Here is an 18,594-nt window from a genome sequence, read left to right as displayed (position 1 = left end):
GCTGTTTGTGAAAAAGTTTTATTTCCCTTCCCTTTTTTAATGCCAAAATAGTGAGCATCTTTTTCCTTGTTGTTTTCAAACTTGTTCTGTCATAAAATTACTGTGAAATTTGAAGTGTTTACTTAAACTTAGCTATTGCCAGTTGTACCGGAGAAGGAAATGTCAATTTTCAAAGAATTTTTACTACCACAGAATTTTTTCACCTAGAAGTTAATAATGTGGCCATCTTCAGGGACACTTAAGTTGAATCCCCTAAACATAAAATTCTTTGCTAGAATTTTGGAAATACAACCTTTTACACAGTGCTTGAGAAAGGTTTGCTGCTGTGCCCTAGAGCTTGTATATTACCTATTTTTTTCCTCTCTGAAGCTTTATGTCTTCCTTTTGTACAGATAAAAGTATACTTGTTAAAGGTAAATCATACTTGAAGTTGAAAACATCGTGTTTATTTCCACATAGATAAAAGTGCATTGCAGAGATCCATGCACAGTTGTACTGAGAGAAGTTTCCTGAGAAATTAAGAGTAAAATTGATGAGAGCACAGTGAAACCATACCCAGTAGATACAGCTGTTATCTTCTCTTTCCATCAAAGAAGATAAATGTGATGGAATTCTTTTTCTCCCTCTTCTTTCTGCAGTCGCCTGTATTTACTGTATGAAAATTCAAAGGGAGCAATGTCTGTATCACTCCAATTCCTATTACTTTTTAGGAGAGTTTTTATCAAGCAAGGGATGGATAACATACACAACAACGCATTTCTTCACATTTTTCATTCTATAACGTTATTAATATTCTAGAGCTGGGATTTTGCTTCCAGGTGTTAATGTTAGAAACTTGAGTATAATTACCAATGTTTCTTTGAAAAGTATACGAATCACTGTAAAAATTGTCAATTAAGTCAAATCTTGTGAGGAGGGAAGGGATTTTATTCAGGAGCTTTGTTGTACTTACTATGCATGTAATTCAATTACCTAATAAGCAGGTGAAAGAAAGAATCTATCTTTAGTTCAAATTTTTTTTTTTTTGAATTGCAATAGTTGCAAGAGATCAGCGTCCATCTTGTTAGGCATAGCAGAAACATAATGGGGAGCATTGAGAGAGTCTGCGGAAACACAGGGCAGCAGTGAATGAATTTTGGTTAGGAAGATAAACTAGGGACACAAGCAAAGCTGTGAGGCTTCTCTAACCAAGTATATGTGTCATGGCAGAGAAGAGAGATTTAAAGGAAAGTACTGTGATTATCTAAAGAAGTGCTAATGTGGCCACCTATACGGGTTGGAAGACAGCACAGATGCTCAGAATCTCCCCAGACACCTTTAGGCTGCACCTAAGGAGTCATCTGGAGGGGGCTGTTTAGCTGTCCATAGCTCCCTTTTTTAGTTAGTGCAGATCTTAGGTACCTACTGAAGGTGATTCAGCTCAGTCCACTGACTGTAGAGGTTGTTTGAGTGATTATGCTTCTAATTTGGGCACCCTATCCGAGCCATAAGGGCTTAATAAAAATTAATGAAAATAAGCATCTCTTCCCTTTAAGGGCTATGGAGTCTTAACTTGGATCCCACTAGGAAATGTATAATCAGAGCGTGGAAGATCAGCCTCAAGACTCCTGGTGTTTCCATGGTAAACAAGGAAATAAATCCCTTTGGAGAGCATTCAAAATCAACCTTTGGATTGTCGTTGCAAACTTAAAGAATCCCAAAAGACACAGACACAACCCTACCTGTAAGAAACAAATGATCAAGCCAGCTAGAGGAAATCTTTTATGAAGTACCTTGTTGAGGAAGAATTCCTTTAAGCTTAGTTATACATTAGCACCTAGAGCCTTTCTCTTAAAATTAAATTAATAAACTGAATGGACCATAAAAAATCCACAAGGCTTTGTTACAAATTCCACTCTCAGATATTTTTAAAGTATTTTGGAGTCATTCAAAATAATCTCAAATAGTAACAGAGGATAAAAGGATATACAGCAATTATTGAAATGATTTATGTATTTAATTAAACATTTCTCTGTGCTGCTGTATGTGCGCCAGTGTTAAATTTTTTGAAGAAAAACACATTAACTTCATAATATTAAAACCCTGAGCGATAAATTATGTGTTGCTCTCCCTCCATTCACTTCCTGTTTGGGCTGTAGAAAGATTTCTATGAATAGCAGTTATTGTAATTATTGTCTAAGAAAGAAGGTAGGCAGTATTATGTCATGTTCAAAGTGTTGCACAGGCATTGAGTGACAGCTTTTCACAACAGCATTGTGAGATCTATCCTAGTGAGATGCGTGACCGTAGCTGCAAGGGCATCTCAGTGGCGAAGGAGGAATTATAGTAGGAGAGAACTTGGGGGAAAGGAGGGGGGAAGACCTCTTGCTTGCTATGTAACACTATCATGGTTCCCTATTTTATCATGAATGAGAAGAAGTCTTAATTCCACTTTTTGTACTCTGCCTAAAGGTGATGAATCAGTGTGCAGCACAAATTAATTGGAGTAGTAGTTTATTGACTCTCCCAGATGTTGTGCTCATTTATCTTTTTAATACTTCTCACTGAGAGATAACATTAAGCTGTTATGAGTCATAGTGCAAAATGTGCAAGAGGGGAAAGACGGTGCCTGCAAAGGTACAGCATTTTCTCTGCCCTGACAAATTTTTGAGGTGCGTTTATTTTGCATCTAGAAGCTTTGCATGAGGAAGAAGTATGACAAATATGAGGGAAATCTGTTGAATCAAGTGTAGCAGAGGGAAGCTATACCCATATAATGATTTCTACTGTGAAATAGGCCTAGAGGAGTCAGTTAACAATGGAAGAAGAAGCATTGTTCCAGTGGGAGGAAACAAGATGATTTGGAAGAGTTCTTGGGACAGTTAAGAAGAATAGAAAGAGTAAAAATCTGGCATTGTTACGATTTCAGCTTCTATTAGTAGAACAATTTAAAATACATAAAAGTACTTTGTTGCACAGGGATAGATATCTTTTAAAATCTGTTGCAAGTTCAAAATAATGATTAGATAAATTCACAGAGATACTAAAGGGAACGGCATTGGGAATGCCATTCTCTAGCAACCCTAGTCTTGTATTTGTGGGTGCTGGAGAAATAGTAGGGGAGTGGACCACATAGAGACCAGGCTTGCAAGCTGTCTCCAAATAGCACCTCTTCCTGGTGCTGTCCTGGAGACACAGATAAAACTTGGGTTAGATGGATGTTGATCTGCTTCAGTGTTCTTTCTTGTGTTTTGAAATGTAGTTTGCACTAAAGCATGCAGAATTGTTATTATCTTGACCGCACATTCAAAAACACAAGTGTTCTTGCAATAAGGAAGGCTGTCAGGAACTCTTGATTAAGAACTGACAGTCTAAAGATTTATATTGTGTTGACAGCCCCATTGTTTCCATTTGCCTCCATGCCTTCTGGGAATGAGATACTTGGACCAATATTAGAATTGGGATTTCTACAAAGTAGTGCAGGATGGAGCATCCTCTCTGCAGTGGATCAAGCTCCTGTCAGCTTTTAGGGAATAGAATATTGGAACTGCCCTTAGGTCTCCTGTAGGAATTGGGGGCTGTGGGACTAATAGTTCTTCCTGCTGCCTCTGGTTTGCTCTAATTTCACAAAACTCAAAGAAACAGCTACATTCCATGCATGGAGAGGAAAAACCTGTCAGACCCTCATCTTTTCTCCAGGGGGCTTGTGCAGTGCCTGCACAATCGTAGCTTTTTTCTTAATCCTAAAGGCATGCCTGAATTCCTCCTGCAGAACCCAGACAGGTGCATGGTTCAGATGAATGCTTAACTGCTATTTGATGTCAGATTCTGCAGGTGGTATCTGTCAAAGGGGAATAAGGTCAATGTGCATTACTTTCTGATCTGTGGCTACATATTGTCTGCATACTAAGCTAGAACATGCTTCAGTGAAGGTCTGTCTAAAGATTTATGGGTGGAACCTGTGGCCAACAGAGAATTAATACAGTTTATCTAATTGTTACTGTTCTTGATCAGTCTCAGAGTGCCAGGCACACCCAGAAGAAAAAAAGTCCATTCTGAGGAGCTCCCTCTTAGGTTTGTCATGTGCATGACCGCCTACATCAAGACTCAAGACATATGCCATTGGGGTACTCTAAAATAAGTGACTACACAAACCTAGGAGCAAATCTGCTTCCCTTCTAATAAAAACACATGCACTGATGGAAGAGAATTTTGAATCAGTGCTGACCCGTTTAGCAACACTCGTGCCCTGTGGCTCTTCAGGTGTCATCATCGACAGTGCTTGAACTTTGAGGGAATGCTTTATTTGCATAAGGAAACTGCTGCAGAGATACTGGCTGCATGAAATACTTCATGATTGCCACAGTTTTGATACAGCATGGGCACACAGCAGTCCCCTTTGTGACAGAAATCTCACAAGCACAGACCTGTACAAGTGTCTGTTGTCCTGGTACATGTGGGAGCACTGTTGCTATCTATCCTGTAGCACTGAGCATCATTTGCCTGGAGATTGTACTAAAGTGTTCCTACTTCAAGACTGAGTTCAGAAAAAGTGAGAAATCAGAGCACTGGGTCTGCCTGGTGAGAAGAAACAGGCTGTAAACATTGCCAGTTAAGCCAGGCATACTATGTTTCACACTTTACGGCTTTCCAGCTGAAATGGTTTGTGTTTGCAGTCTTATGTAGAAGAAGCTTTGAGATGCTGGGCAAGAGCTGACTCTCTTCTGTTGAGATATACAACAGAAGAGAGCAAGGGAGATTCTAACTATACATAAGGAAGAAAAAAAATCCCCAGTAGTGGTTCAGCACTGGAACAGATGCCCAAAGAAGCTGGGAATCTCCATCCTTCGAGATGTTCAAAACTTGCCTTGACAAGTTTCCCAAAGAACTCTTCTCCCTCGCTGGTTGTTCAGCTAAGAAACCAGGATTCTTTAAAATACTGGTGATGATTGTATTCATCTCTCTTATTGGGATCTTGAACATAATTAAATTTTGGTAATCCAGATACCAGTGATGGTGCCAAAGTAAACAATCATGATAGCATTGGTGAATAATGTAAGCAGATAACCTGGAGACTTCCATCTCCTGTCTCTTGGAGCTTGGTACTAAAGCAAAGGCAATATGTAACTGTTTTTTTCTGACTGCTTGGGATCTTCACTGTTTATAGGGTTGAATCATTGAAAGACATTTGGATCCTCAGGAACTGTCATGCTTTTCAGATGCTTTATGATTTTCAGGACGTCCAAGGAGCTGGAGATCATTGCATTAGCCAAGGAAGTATATGCCCAAAAATGGTTTAGAATCCTTTATGGAAGGGTTAGCATAAGAAGGATTGACAGGTGGTACATGGGTGGCAAGTTCTATGTAGCTGGAAGAGAGAGAGGATGAGAAGGGGTATTTAAGGAAGTTTGTTGAAGAATCCTGTGCAGGGAAGGTGTATTACTTTGCAGTTGGATTTGGAGGAGAATGGGGGATAGTGGATTCTGTAACAAGGAGAGGTAATCTGTCTGAAAGTGGTTTTGGAAGAAGTAACAAGCTGAGAAGGCCATGGAAAGGTGCTTGTGTGGAGAAGAGAAGAGGGTGGTTTAAAAGTTGGGATGGTTTGACGTTTCTGTTTAAGTAGTTTGGTGTAGGGAAGAAATAGTAGGACAACTGAAGAATGAAAGATGAGTGTCTTTGGGTGTAGTCAGATTCTGCACACATCAAGTGCCGGGGGGAAGGGCAGGGCAGTGGTTAGCAATTTAGGGGCTTGGTACTCTTTAATTCAGAGAGGCTAATGCTTCCCTCCTACTTTCCCTTAAATGCTTCCATAATGTTCTCCTCTATCCTTCATTGTGGAGTAAGCATTTTTCATTGAGGTGTGGAAGAGGCAGAATCAACAAAAAAATGTCAGTTTTACCTTTTTTAACTGCTAAATCAAAGCCAGCTTTTTGGTTTAGCCAGAACTTACTTCAGGGAAAAATAATTTTCCAGTATAATCTAGACAAAGTCTGTATGATGCCTCATGAAGAGCAGTGCAACATTGCTGGGATACAGGGTCTGCCAGGGTCAGCTGAACAGATATTGTAAGAGAGATGTGCAGGTAGGGAGGGAAGGAGAACAATTGGTTTCCTTGTAGCCAGAAATTATTTTGTATCTGCTTCTTGGTAGCAGGGTTTTTTTAGTTCTGTCTGTTTTGTAGTAGCATACTGATTTCCTCCTTACGCATTACCTAGTAATTTCAAGACTTTGGCCTGAGATCCAGCAGCCAGAGCATATTTGGGTTCTGTTTCCTGCTCTGCCACTCATATGTGACATCATTGAGAAAGTCTGAATTCTGGGCTGTTTTCAAACCTTCTGTAATGGATGCAGTCCCATTGACTGAAATGAAAGTTTTCTTCAGTTTATTTGACCTCTGTTTCTGCATTTATTTGCCTTCAAAATTAGTGTTTAAAAGTCCCCATCTCTCAGGAGTTGGCTGGCCTAAAAAAAAGGCTTTTAGATGTTATAATGTTATAGATTGACTGGCAGTACAAATGCTGAGTATTTATGTCTCCATGTAGACTAGTCATGCAGGCTTGATTCTGGTGTACCCAGTCTTGGTTTTCGTGGTTCAGGCAGCAGTCTTCAGCCCTGTTCCTGGAGAACACTGCTATGTGCTTGGATAGTTCTTTCTGTAAAGAAGGGTTTTCTGATCATTCAGCCTGGACTTTTCTCCTTTTTACAGTTTCATCCGGTGGTGTTTTCCTTCTGTGGTGTACACAAGCTTCGTAAACTAATATGCAGTTACCTGTATTATATCCATCCTCCCATTTAATCTTCATTTTTCCTCAGTTATACTTAACTGATTTTATTTTTCTCTTTCCTCATAAATCATGAACCAAAGTTTTTACTTCTTCCTGAGGTCCCTTTAGTTTCCTTATGTTTTAGTGATGCTGAGGGTGCCTTTGGTTCATCTGTGTGTGGTGCTCTAGGTTCTCATTAAGGGGCAGTGTAAGAGAGAACTATTCCATCCTGTCCAGTAATTTCTCCCCCTCTTTAGTAAAGCAAATCAAATTGCACTCCATTGCCTTTTCTCATACTCCCTAGGCTGCTTTTTTTCTCTGCTATGCTGAGCTTGCTCAAATCCTCCATTGCTAGGTTTTCAGATAATTGCAGTGAGGCTGCCCCTTTTAATTACAACTCTTCTCCCCCCTATTTCAGCCAAGTTATTGAGCCATTTCTCTATATTGCCTGAGACGTTTCTTTCTCCTTAGCTACGCTTCACTGTCTCACTGAAGACATTGAAGTGTTTTCAATGCTCTGTGCAAAGAGCACCTAAAGAAAGAAAACATACTGGCTTTTTGTGTGTAACCTACATATTACCATGATATTTCTCTGGTGGGCTGAGAATTGGGCAGATGGAGCCAGAAATACCTTGCTTAGCAAAATTATTGTGCTGGATTGATCTAATGCAGTGCTGGATTAGGCTACATGCTGCTCCCTGACTGTTAGATAAGCCTTTATGTCAGGTTCTTAATGGTGGTGGTGGAGTTTTGTTTGGTTTTGTTTGGATTTTTTCCCACTTAAGATAATAAATTTGGACTTGTGTGCTTTTTGTGGCTGTAACGCAGGCTCCCTAGTTGACCTTCAATATCACAATGTTTGCTTCCTCACCTACAACATATTAATGGGAAAAATGCTGTGCAGCTTCAATAGGGTTGTACAGTCATATGCTTAAAGGGACAAATGCCTGCATCTGAAATGCAGTTACAAGTGTGTCAGCAGCGCAGGTTTGTATTGTCATAAATGGCAAAAACTCTCCTGTCATGGCTACTGCCCTGCAGAGTCCTGAAAAGGCAAAGTGTAAATTATAAGAGACAGAATTTGGAAAGCGTACAGGGGAAATGGAATGGAGACCTTCCAAGAGACATTGCCAAAGATGCAAAGGGTCAGGACTTAAGTAAGAATACAGCCTATATTGTGAGACAGATTAACATTGATCTGGGAACCCTACTCTCACTGCTGCCATGAATGTCTCAAAGTCTGTGTGTACTGTCACTGTACGAAACCACCGGGACTGAAGTCTTGAGGGGTGGAAGGTGTGGGTATATGGTAAATACTGGATCTGTGCTACTCTTCTTCACCTGTATCTCAGAAGTAGTAAATGATGGAGTGGGTGTATAAAAACTGCCAGGTCTGTATTATTGTGACCTGATTTCTGTTTCCACCTTCTGTTTTTTCTTAACCAGTATTTCTGTGTGAAGGCCTCTGTGCTTTGATTTGGGAAGATATTAAAACACTCCAAGAAATCTCTGACCATTTCAAGGGAGTGGTGTGTGGTTTTGGAGATGGTGGTATCTACAGAGAATCTGCATGGATTCTAACGCTGGCATCAGAGCAAGAAGAGTGGCAGGAATGGGTTGGCTCTGGATGGTCTGCTTCCTTCATCTAGTCACCTCACTAGAAGGTAGGAACAGATTTTATATGATGCAACAACTTAACAAAGTTTACTCTAGAGGAAAAAAACCATGAGTGTGCTCTCCAGTATGCTTATCCTAGTCCAGATGAGCATTGAGCACATGTCTTTCTGTTTGATGGTTGATCACTATCTCATGAGATGTAAGAATATATTAGTATTGTTTCTAGTGGGACAGGCAAATCCTCTTATGAAGGACCATCAATGAACATTTCTACTAGCTATCTCAGAAGTGACAGTCCTAAAGAATAAATTTTTTGCCCTGGGAATAAGCTCCTTGTTTATGCTTTGCGTGTATTTGATCCTTGTGTTCTTGTTCTTGCACTATGTTTGTTTTGTGAAACAATCTCTCGATGTTTATGCTGTTCTACAAGACAGCATCCAGTGGGCTGAAATCAGGAATTTTTGTCTCTGCCATCTGAACAGCCTGCCTCATATAACAGAGATAATGCTTTGCATTAACAAGAGGCAGTTTGTGGTCAGCCAGCAGAGGAGAGGAGGAAGAGAGCAGTGAAGACAGGATAGAGAAAAGGTGGGCAGGGGAAAAGAGAGGCCAAGAAAATGGGAGAAGAAAGAATAGATGATAGGAGGGAGGGTGATGAGAGCAGGAGATAAGATGAGAGCTATGGAAGAGAGTTAGAGAAGGGCAGAGGTGTAGTAAACAATCCTATTGTTTGTTCCAAGAAATATCCTTGCAGCTACATGTGCTCAATGAACTGCACTGCTTTGTGATGAATGTTCATCTCTTGCATATGTGAAAGCCTCTGAAAAAAGAGAGGAGGAGAGAGGGAATCAAAGGGAGACAAGGAAGGAAACACCTAGAGGAAGGGAAAGGAGAATAGTGTGAGATCTAAGAAAGAGAGGGTGGAGATTGGGAAGAAAAAGATATTGTTTTTTTCTTACTAATAATGAAGAGGAAAGCTTGTTAAAGCATCCCTTCTCTTAATAGGAGGGGAATGGAGTGGGAGGGAGCTCAGAGAGGAAATAATTGACATAAGATTATAATACAAATTCTTAAATCTCTGCAACTCTGTTAATTGCTGATTTTAAAATGATGTTACAAAGCACTCTGTTATTCCTTAGCATAACTGGTAGAGGAACTGAGATAGAAAAGGGAGAGAAAATGTCCATTCTGTCCAAATATGAAGTAGCTCAGTGATGCCTGTAGGAACTGACATTTTTGGACTTCAGTGATCACTCCTCTAAGTTTGTAGAGATAAAAGAATTTAGAAAACACCATGTGATGCAGCTTCACAGATCACATGGTTGAATTGCCTGGATTAAAATAGGACAGTAACATTCTGCCTATGGAGATGAAGCAGTAAAGGTGCCCATGAGCTCATTTCAACTCTCAATTCAGAATCAGGGGAGTCAGCACCTTGCATTGTGACTGTACTACATGGTCTTAGGATTGCACTCCAAAGCTAATTTGCATCTCAGAGGTAAGTATTTTTGTTGTGGTCAAAAGGCAAAGAAGAATTATGCATTAGGCGAAGGAAAGTCTGATGATAACTATGTAGAAAGCTTTGCTTTACTACAGAGTTATCCATAAGGAAGAAAAAAGGCCTATGGCCATTTTGTTGACTCATTGTTATATATAGTAAAAACTTGAACTTCAGGTTGCAGATTGAAGTTGAAAAATATAGCAAATATCCAGTTTGGTCTTTAGTTTTTGTAAGGTTTCTTAGAAGTTTAGATGGTGTCTAAAATACATCTTGCCTCTAACTGAAGAGGATTGACTGAGGGGGAAAATTAATCAAGGTAATTTTTCTTCCAGGTGTTTCTCAGGCATTTGAGTTAGATTTAAACAGTCTGAATGTAAATCACTTTTTGTCTCAAACTAAGCTTTGTTTGAAATTTTCTGACAGGGGAAAACCAGTGTTGATAAAACCTTAATGTAAATTGTTAAGAAAAGAAGAAGCTGTAGAGAGGGGAAGAAAAGTAGCCAAAGTATTCAAACCATCTTTCTATGCATTATGAAGAGAGCAAATACTTTTTATGCAGAATGCTTTTTAGATACAAGGAAGGCTGTATGCTTTTACAGGACCTAATGGGACTTTAAACCCCTTCATGACTCAGAAGTAAAGAAGTTCTTGTAAGCAATTAAAAATGTTTTTGTTGTTATTGTTTTTGTTGTTGTTAATGCATAAAAAGGAATCATTAGGCTGAACTTATTTGATACAGATCTAGTATTTGGACACACTGATTTCACTAGGAGTGAGCATGTCTGTCCAAAATTTTCCAGATACAATTTTTAGACTAGAAAAAAACGTGCATGGGAAGCATGAGGGAAGACTGATTTGCAAACGGAAGACATTAGTAAACTTATTATTTTAGCTTTATAAAAGGAAACAAGATTGCACAAAAGTTTTCATTAAGATTGCATTTCCCAATGTTTATGGCTCTGCAAGAGGTTTTGAGGTTTTAGTTTGGGGAGCATTATTTTTGAGCTACATGCTGGGTGAAAAAATAGATTTTTTCCTTTTTCTCAAAAATAAGTAAAGAAATACACAAGTTTTATTTCTGTGAGTATCTATATATGTATGTAATTACTGTCTACAGTTTATCATTTAACATTTTTGTAAGTTAACCTTTCTGATTGTAAAAGTTAGTGAAGCATAGAATTCAAGAATGCCTGATGGGCTACAGTCAAAATAGCTGAGAGCAATAGCTCTTAGTAGGGCACAGAGCTGAATTTTCTGTGGAATATTGGTTTTGCTTTGACTGAGTTATAAATGTTTACGGCTGTAAACACAAGCGGAGTTCATTTTGCAGAACTCATTAAATATGTTCCAAAGGAATGATGTGTTCTGCATGTGAGCGACTGCATTTATTTTGCAACAAACTCTCCAGCCTGCAGAATAGCTGGACAGCCTTTCTAAATATTTTCCAGAAGTTCAAGATATAGAGAGGATAATTCTTCTGCTTTGGTAGAAACTTTTTGCATTAAAAGTGTCTCCTTGGCAAAAGGGAATATGCAAGAAAAAGGCTGTGACGTCAGACATTCTTCTTTCATTTTTTCCCCTATCTTTTCTATTAACTGGTTGTCATCTTGGGTTATTGAAAATAATGTATTGATTGCTCAAATTGACTTGACTTTGAAGTGGAGGAAAACTATACTTTCCTCAAAGGTAATCTTCTGAGTAAAAAATACCATTGCCTTTTGTTTTATTATATACAAAGAAAGGTTTAAATGGATGTTATTTTACTTCAGGGAAAAAAAAATAAAATTAACTTTTTACTTTAGTCGCTTGTGATTCACATGAGTTATTAAAATCCTAGCAAAGATTTTCCATTACGTTCTTCCCAGTTCTTTCCTGACACTTCCCTGCATGCCAAAATCTTTGTCACATGCTTGGAAAGCCCAGGGCAGAGGAATCTCCTGTTGTGGACATTCAGAAGGTGAATGGGACTGTATTGGATGTGCAGCTTGTTTGTAAGGGGAGGGGTGTCTGGGTTATCCCATTGGTCAGTCTCAGCAGCTCCACTTGATTTGTTTTTTCCCATAATAGATTAGTCTGTAGTCCCTGTGCTAGGACATTGCCATTCCCAGATATGTACCATAGCCCTGTGTTGAAACTGTTCTCAAGCTGCAGGCTAGGTCTTGCTGCTTAGAGGCCAGTAGGACAGTAGAGGCTACTCATGCTGCAACTAACACTGTTTATATACAAAGCTAATTAAAGCTTCAAAGAAAAGGAGCAGCATTCTTGTAATATACGGTATCTGAGACTTTCAGTACATGCTTCAGTGAAACCTTGGAAGACCCAAGCTCACATTTTTAATGTTTATGAAAAAAAATGAGCAGGAAAACATAGGTGATAAACTTTAAAAATCACACTGTACTGTCATCAAAAGTAGCCAGTTTGATGGCAGTGGCAGTTGGATAAGTTCTAGACTCAATAGTGGGTGTTTGCAGAATGAATCTCTTAAGCTGTGGAAGAATACATATTATATTATATTACTAGAAAAGTTGTAGATAATCATGTAAGTTGAAACTAACCATTTAATGTCATTTTTTTTTGTTTCCTGATGTCTGCATTCCCTGACATCAGCAGAATAATTAGTGCAACATGCTAATCCTGACAGTTTCCCTAGAGCTTTAACAAAAGAATAGGGGAGGTAAAGAGAAAAATACACAGTCATTCATAAAGCTTAAAAGCTGTGCTACCTTGCAAATAGCTGTGTATTTCCATATCCTAGACCATCTGGCTGTCATTTCTCTCTTTCACAGATAGTACGTAACTCCTGATTGGGGTGTGAGAATTCCTCCATGCGGATGACAACTTCAGTGTTCTGATAGTGTCAGCATTTTGCTCTGACACCATTCATGGAACTCACTAAATACATATCCCATTGCCTCCAAATAGCTTTTTTAATCAATTGCATTAGAGTACAGAAGTAATACAGGAACGTTCATTGCAGGAATGACTTCACAATATGGATTTATCCAAGGAAAAAATCAAACTCATTTGTCTTATATACGTTGGTTTTGTATATATTCTGTTATATTAGGAGGCATATTTTATAACTCTGTAGCTTGTTTTTTCATGTTAAGTCATAGCTGAACTGTAAAAAAGACATTTTTTGCTAAAAAATAACAGCAAACTTTGTATTGAGTAGTTACGAACAAGTGGGATTTTTCGGCTGTTTTTGTTTGGTTTTTTACTTGTTTCATCAACTCATTCCTGAAAAATAAAATACTTGTTACAGTTGCATATGTCACTAGCCATTGATATATTATTTACTTCACCACAATAGCTGTTTAGGTTTGGAAGAAGTTCTAGTGTATTTAAGGCTTCCCAAAGGTTTCACTGTATTCTGTCTCCAAGTGATAGCCCCCATATATTAATATATTTGTTCAGTTGTGTGATAAAAGGCTCCTCTCCCCACTCTCAAAGGAGCACAGAGGAACAGTGAAAGGCAGGGGAACCCAAATAACCTAACAGAGAAATAAGCACCCTGACCCAGCTTCTCCCAGGGCTATCACAGGAGTGTGATCAGCCCATTGAGTGGGAATGGAACGCATTAAAATAAGTCAATGGAAGTGCTCTCTGGAACACCTTGCAGATTGAGGGGGGTTACTGCCAACAGGGGCATGGGACTTATTATGGGATGTAGGGAAGATCATCTGGGGCTTCTGCAAAACTTACTGTGAGTTGTTTAGGGGAGGAACCATAGGTGGGGAAAGGGAGGGATCAGGGTGGTTTTGAGGAGGATCAAGTGAGAAAATAGAGAGATAAGGGGCCAGTCATGTGTAAACAGGCTGCTGGTCAGTATGCCTGTCAGGCCTGCACCTGATCACCACAGTCTATCCTATCTTCTTATTAAATTCAATTTTTCACTAGTTACCTGGGTGAGGGGGCTTTATTTTGTATGTATGTGGGCATTTAAATGCCAGCAACTGGAGCTGAACCACAGGTCATAGGGGCCCATGTGTCAGCACTGCCAGCAACTGGAGAGCCTGGAATGGATGAAAATCAAGTGCCAGGAACTGAAGTTGGACCACAGGTCATACGATCTGTGCATCTGTGATGCCAGCAACTGGAGTGAGCGAGCTTATATGAGTGAGTCTGTGATCTCTAGCAAATATCAAGCCAGACTAGCTGGTTAGTAGAGTAAGTGGGTTGGGAAGCCAGGGAGAGACCAGAGGGTCTGGGGGATGAATGAGACATCTGTTTGTATGTGTGTGTCTCTGTGAGTGAGATAGCTGGAGGAGCTATCTTCTGAGGGGATCAGGAGGTCCAGGCCAGCTGTTGGGGAGACCGTAAGTTCTGGGGGTTCTTTGAGAGTCCTGTCTGTATATTGTGTATCTCTGTGCAACCAGAGACAAGATGATCCAAGGGCCAGCTCCTGGGTAGGTTGAGTGGCTAAGGCCAGTTACTGGAGGGATCCATAGTGTATGTGCATGTGTTTGTATGTGTAAGTGGGGTTCTGTGGAGTGGGGCAGTACTACAGCAACTGGCTGCAGGCCTTGGGGGCTCACATGTCCAAGTGCCAGCAACCTAGGAGAACAAGAATCCAGGGCCAGATACTGAGTAGACCGCATGCCTAAAACCAGTAAGTAGAGGATCAATAGTGTGCCTGTGTGTGTGTGAAGGGATGGATCAGTGAGTGAGGGTGTCTGAATACGAGGAACAGGAGTGGGGCTGCAAGCTTCAGGTGCTTATATGTGCAGGTGCCAGCAAATGGGGACACCACAGATCCAGAGGTCAGCTACTGGAGACTGAATGTTTAGGGACAGTTATTGCAGGGATCCGTATTGTATATAAATACATATATATTTCCCACTAACAGACCTTCATCCTGACCAGCCAGAAAGGGGAGCAGGATGAGGCCGTTGGTGGTGCTGTTTCTGTTTGCATGACTGGTGAGTGTTTCTGTCTGTGTTGATCATCGTGGCTGACCATTTGTATATGTGCAGTGCCTACATGTGTTTGTGTGTGTGCCTATTGGGAATACCCACTCAACCTTGCTATTGGTTGGACCTGGGGACATGGAGCTGCAGCAGCCTTGCTTATGTGAAGTTACTGGATTTGGCAACCCCTAACAGTATTTTTGCACAAGCCCAGAGAATGCGTTCTCTTTCCAGCCCTCTTAGAGAGCATTCACAGTCTTCCTACTTGTTCATGTTCAAGGCATGATCATACAAGGCAGAATAAGCCCAGTAATATTTCAGTTCTTTTCAAGCAGTCTGTTAAGCCAGAGAGCTTTGCTGCTTGGGGCATTCAGCTGCATAGCAAAGCAAACTCTCTGAATGTTACCTTTTACCCTAGTGCCCTTTGCCTTATCTACCAATGTACGTGTACGTTTGGATATTTCCAGAATTCAACTGAACAAGGCATTGAGCAACCTACTGTAATTTAGCCTGGCCTTGAGAGGGATGTTGATCAAGATGACCTCTGTATCTCCCTTCCAGCTTGTTTGATTCTGTGATTCTATGGTCTAGTCATTCTTAGCACGAGCTTCTCATCCCACAGGGAAAGGGATTCTTTTGCTGTCTTCTCAGGATCCGCTTTCTTCTCAGTGGCTATAGTTTGCCTAGACTTGGGTTGTATAATTCCCTCTTGCACCACTCCACTGTTAAGACAGTGAGGACAAGTGTTCTTCAATCCAGAAAGCTCTTAGGCCATCTCTGCAATCCAGAAAGCTGTTAGGCCATCTCTGCCTTTATGAAGGTTGTCCAAGGGTCAGTCGTCCTTGGGTGAATTGTCATCCTCTTGCATCAGGGGAATATTTTGCCTGTAATACAAACACTAAAGTGTCTTGCTTGAAAGCATAGGCTAACCAAAATCTGAAAATCATTAACATGCCTATTCTGAACAGCCTGATCTTTAATAGCAACTTCCAACCTCTGCCCAGTTGATCTTGATGTTGACGTTATAGTATAGTGCAGCTCAAGAGATTGGTTTGTGGCGTAAGTATAGGCTGGTACTAGCATAAGTCTTTGGGATTTTTTTTCACCCTTTCTGGCCTGCAAGAACAGAGGGCACTGAAATGAGAGTGTAGTTAATTCTGAATTTTGTTTTACGAAGAGTGTAATGAATCCATTTGACTCTGCTATAAAAGATGATGGGTTTTTTTAGTTTAGGGAAGAGAAATACAGGAAAACCTCTCATCAGCTATTTTTCTCTTCTTTGAACTAAAATAACGGTCTTAATAAGAAATTGGAATCTCATTCTTCACAAATCTAAGATTAAAGCAGGAGTCCAAGAAGCATTTAAAAGCCTCCAGATTGCTCAGATACCTTGATTATTCCTCATTTTTAATCCAGAGTGGAATATTGTTCTGTTGATACTCTGAGGTCACCTCAGTAAATGTTGTCTCTAGCAGCATTGCAGCATCATGGACTGTTCTGGGCCTGGGTCTGATCTGATCTTGCACAACCCTTGATTTTGAGCAAGATAGAAAGGGTGTAAGCCATTTTTCTTCCAGGTTGATAAATACAGCTGAACAGATCATTGCTATCTGCACTGAAGAGCAGCAGAATACTGGTCTGGCCCAACACACTGAGGATGTGGCATGCTACATCAGTACTAGTGAAGTGGCAGAGTAAAGGCTTATACCTGTACACTGGTATGTAGACATTCATACTGTTAAATTATTAGCACAGTCATGGGTTTGGCCCGTGCCAACTAACCTTCTCCTAAACAGTGCCTAGGCATAAGTCAGAGGTTAGGACGGACCAAGGACCATTCCTGAGAGAAGGTTTGGATGCAACCATGCACTTCGGTGGGGTTGGAGTTTTTAGCCATGTGAACATGAACCATACTGTGCCTGTTGTCCTCAGAATTAGAGAGCAGTCTAACAGCTTGTTAGATCTATGAATGTACATGCAGCTAGTGTGACTGTGCATCTGATTCAAGGCATACAGCCAGTAGGAGAGGGAGAAAAAGAAGAAAAATAGGAACTTTTGACCATAGGTCACCAAATGAGATTTATGTACACAACATTCTTGTGTGCTTTTCTTATTTTTCTAATGCTTCCTGACTTAAAATATTCACTGTGAGAGGGGCAGTTCTGTCTGCTTCAGGCTGCCTGTATCTGTCGCCTGTGAAATATTCATGTGCTTGATAAAGATTACCTTGCTCACTGGTGAGAAGCCATCTGGAGAATATGCTTCCTGCTAGTCGTGGCAGAGCCCAGGCTGCTGAGCAAGTCTTCTCTATTTTCTCTCTTCTCATCATAGAATCACAGAATGATAGAATGCTTTGGGTTGGAAGGGACCTTAAAGATCATCTCGTTCCAACCCCCCTGCCATAGGCAGGGACACCTTCCACTAGATGAGGTTGCTCAAAGTCCCATCCAACCTGGCCTTGAACACTTCCAGCGATGGGGCATCCACAGCCTCTCTGGGCAACCTGTTCCAGTGCCTCACCAGTCTCACAGTAAAGAACTTCTTCCTTACATCTAATCTAAATCTACCCTCTTTCAGTTTAAAGCCATTACCCCTTGGCCTATCACTACATGTCCTTGTAAAAAGTCCTTCTCCGGCTTTCTTGTAGGCCCCCTTTAGGTACTGGAAGGCTACTATAAGGTCTCCCCGGAGCCTTCTCTTCTCCAGGCTGAACAACCCCAACTCTCTCAGCCTGTCTTCACAGGAGAGGTGCTCCAGCCCTCTGATCATCTTTGTGGCGCTCCTCTGGACTCGCTCCAACAGGTCCATGTCCTTCTTATGTTGGGGGCCCCAGAGCTGAACGCAGTACTCCAGGTGGGGTCTCATGAGAGTGGAGTAGAGGGGGAGAATCACCTCCCTGGACCTGCTGGCCATGCTTCTTTTGATGCAGCCCAGGATACCGTTGGCTTTCTGGGCTGCAAATGCACAAGCTCATGTTGAGCTTCTCATCAACCAACATCCCCAAGTCCTTCTCTGCAGGGCTGCTCTCAATCCACTCATCGCCCAGCCTGTATTTGTGCTTGGGATTGCCCAGACCCACGTGCAGGACCTTGTACTTGGCCTTGTTGAGCTTCATGGGGTTCGCACAGGCCCACCTCTCAAGCCTTTCAAGGTCCCTCTGGATGGCATCCCTTCCCTCCAGTGTGTCGACCACACCACACAGCTTGGTGTTGTTGGCAAACTTGCTGAGGGTGCACTCAATCCCACTGTTGGTGTCGCTGACAAAGACGTTAAACAGCGCCGGTCCCAATACTGACTCCTGAGGAACGCCATTCATCACTGCTCTTCTCTTGGACATCAAGCCGTTGACCGCGACGCTTTGAGTGCAACCATCCAGCCAATTCCTTATCCACCGAGTGGTCCATCCATCAAATCCACGTCTCTCCAATTTAGAGACAAGGATATCGTGCGGGACAGTGTCAGATGCTTTGCACAAGTCCAGGTAGATGACGTCAGCTGCTCTTCCCTTATCCACCAACACTGTAACCTCGTCTTAGAAGGCCACCAAATTTGTCAGGCACGATTTGCTCTTAGTGAAGCCATGTTGGCTGTCACCAATCACCTCCTTATTTTCCACGTGCCTTAGCATAGTTTCCAGGAGGATTTGCTCCATGATCTTGCTGGGCCCAGAGGTGAGACTGACTGGCCTGTAGTTCCTGGGGTCTTCCTTTTTTACCTTCCTTTCTCCTTTCCTTTCTCACTTTTTATCTGGCTTTCCATGCCCTGATTAACTTTTCTCTATTTTATTTTCTCCTAGAGTTTCCATGGGGTAGTTGCATTATAC

The 18,594-nt window shown here is 41.1% G+C and overlaps 1 protein-coding gene across 1 annotated transcript in view; it reads left to right on the top strand.

The window, feature by feature from the left end:
• LOC127029743 (ephrin type-B receptor 5-like) overlaps positions 1-18,594 on the top strand; it is an 88,882-nt gene that overhangs the window by 9,365 nt on the left and 60,923 nt on the right. The window contains exon 2 of the mRNA XM_050915536.1: positions 8,190-8,407. Coding sequence (XP_050771493.1) covers positions 8,314-8,407 — 94 coding nt within the window. The 5' untranslated portion in view covers positions 8,190-8,313. The remainder of the gene's footprint in view (positions 1-8,189; positions 8,408-18,594) is intronic.

The sequence above is a fragment of the Gymnogyps californianus genome, chromosome 1 (assembly GCF_018139145.2).
Source record: "Gymnogyps californianus isolate 813 chromosome 1, ASM1813914v2, whole genome shotgun sequence".
Lineage (NCBI taxonomy): Eukaryota > Metazoa > Chordata > Aves > Accipitriformes > Cathartidae > Gymnogyps > Gymnogyps californianus.
The sequence above is the reverse complement of the archived record's forward strand: the minus strand, read 5'-3'. Positions and strand labels throughout refer to the sequence as shown.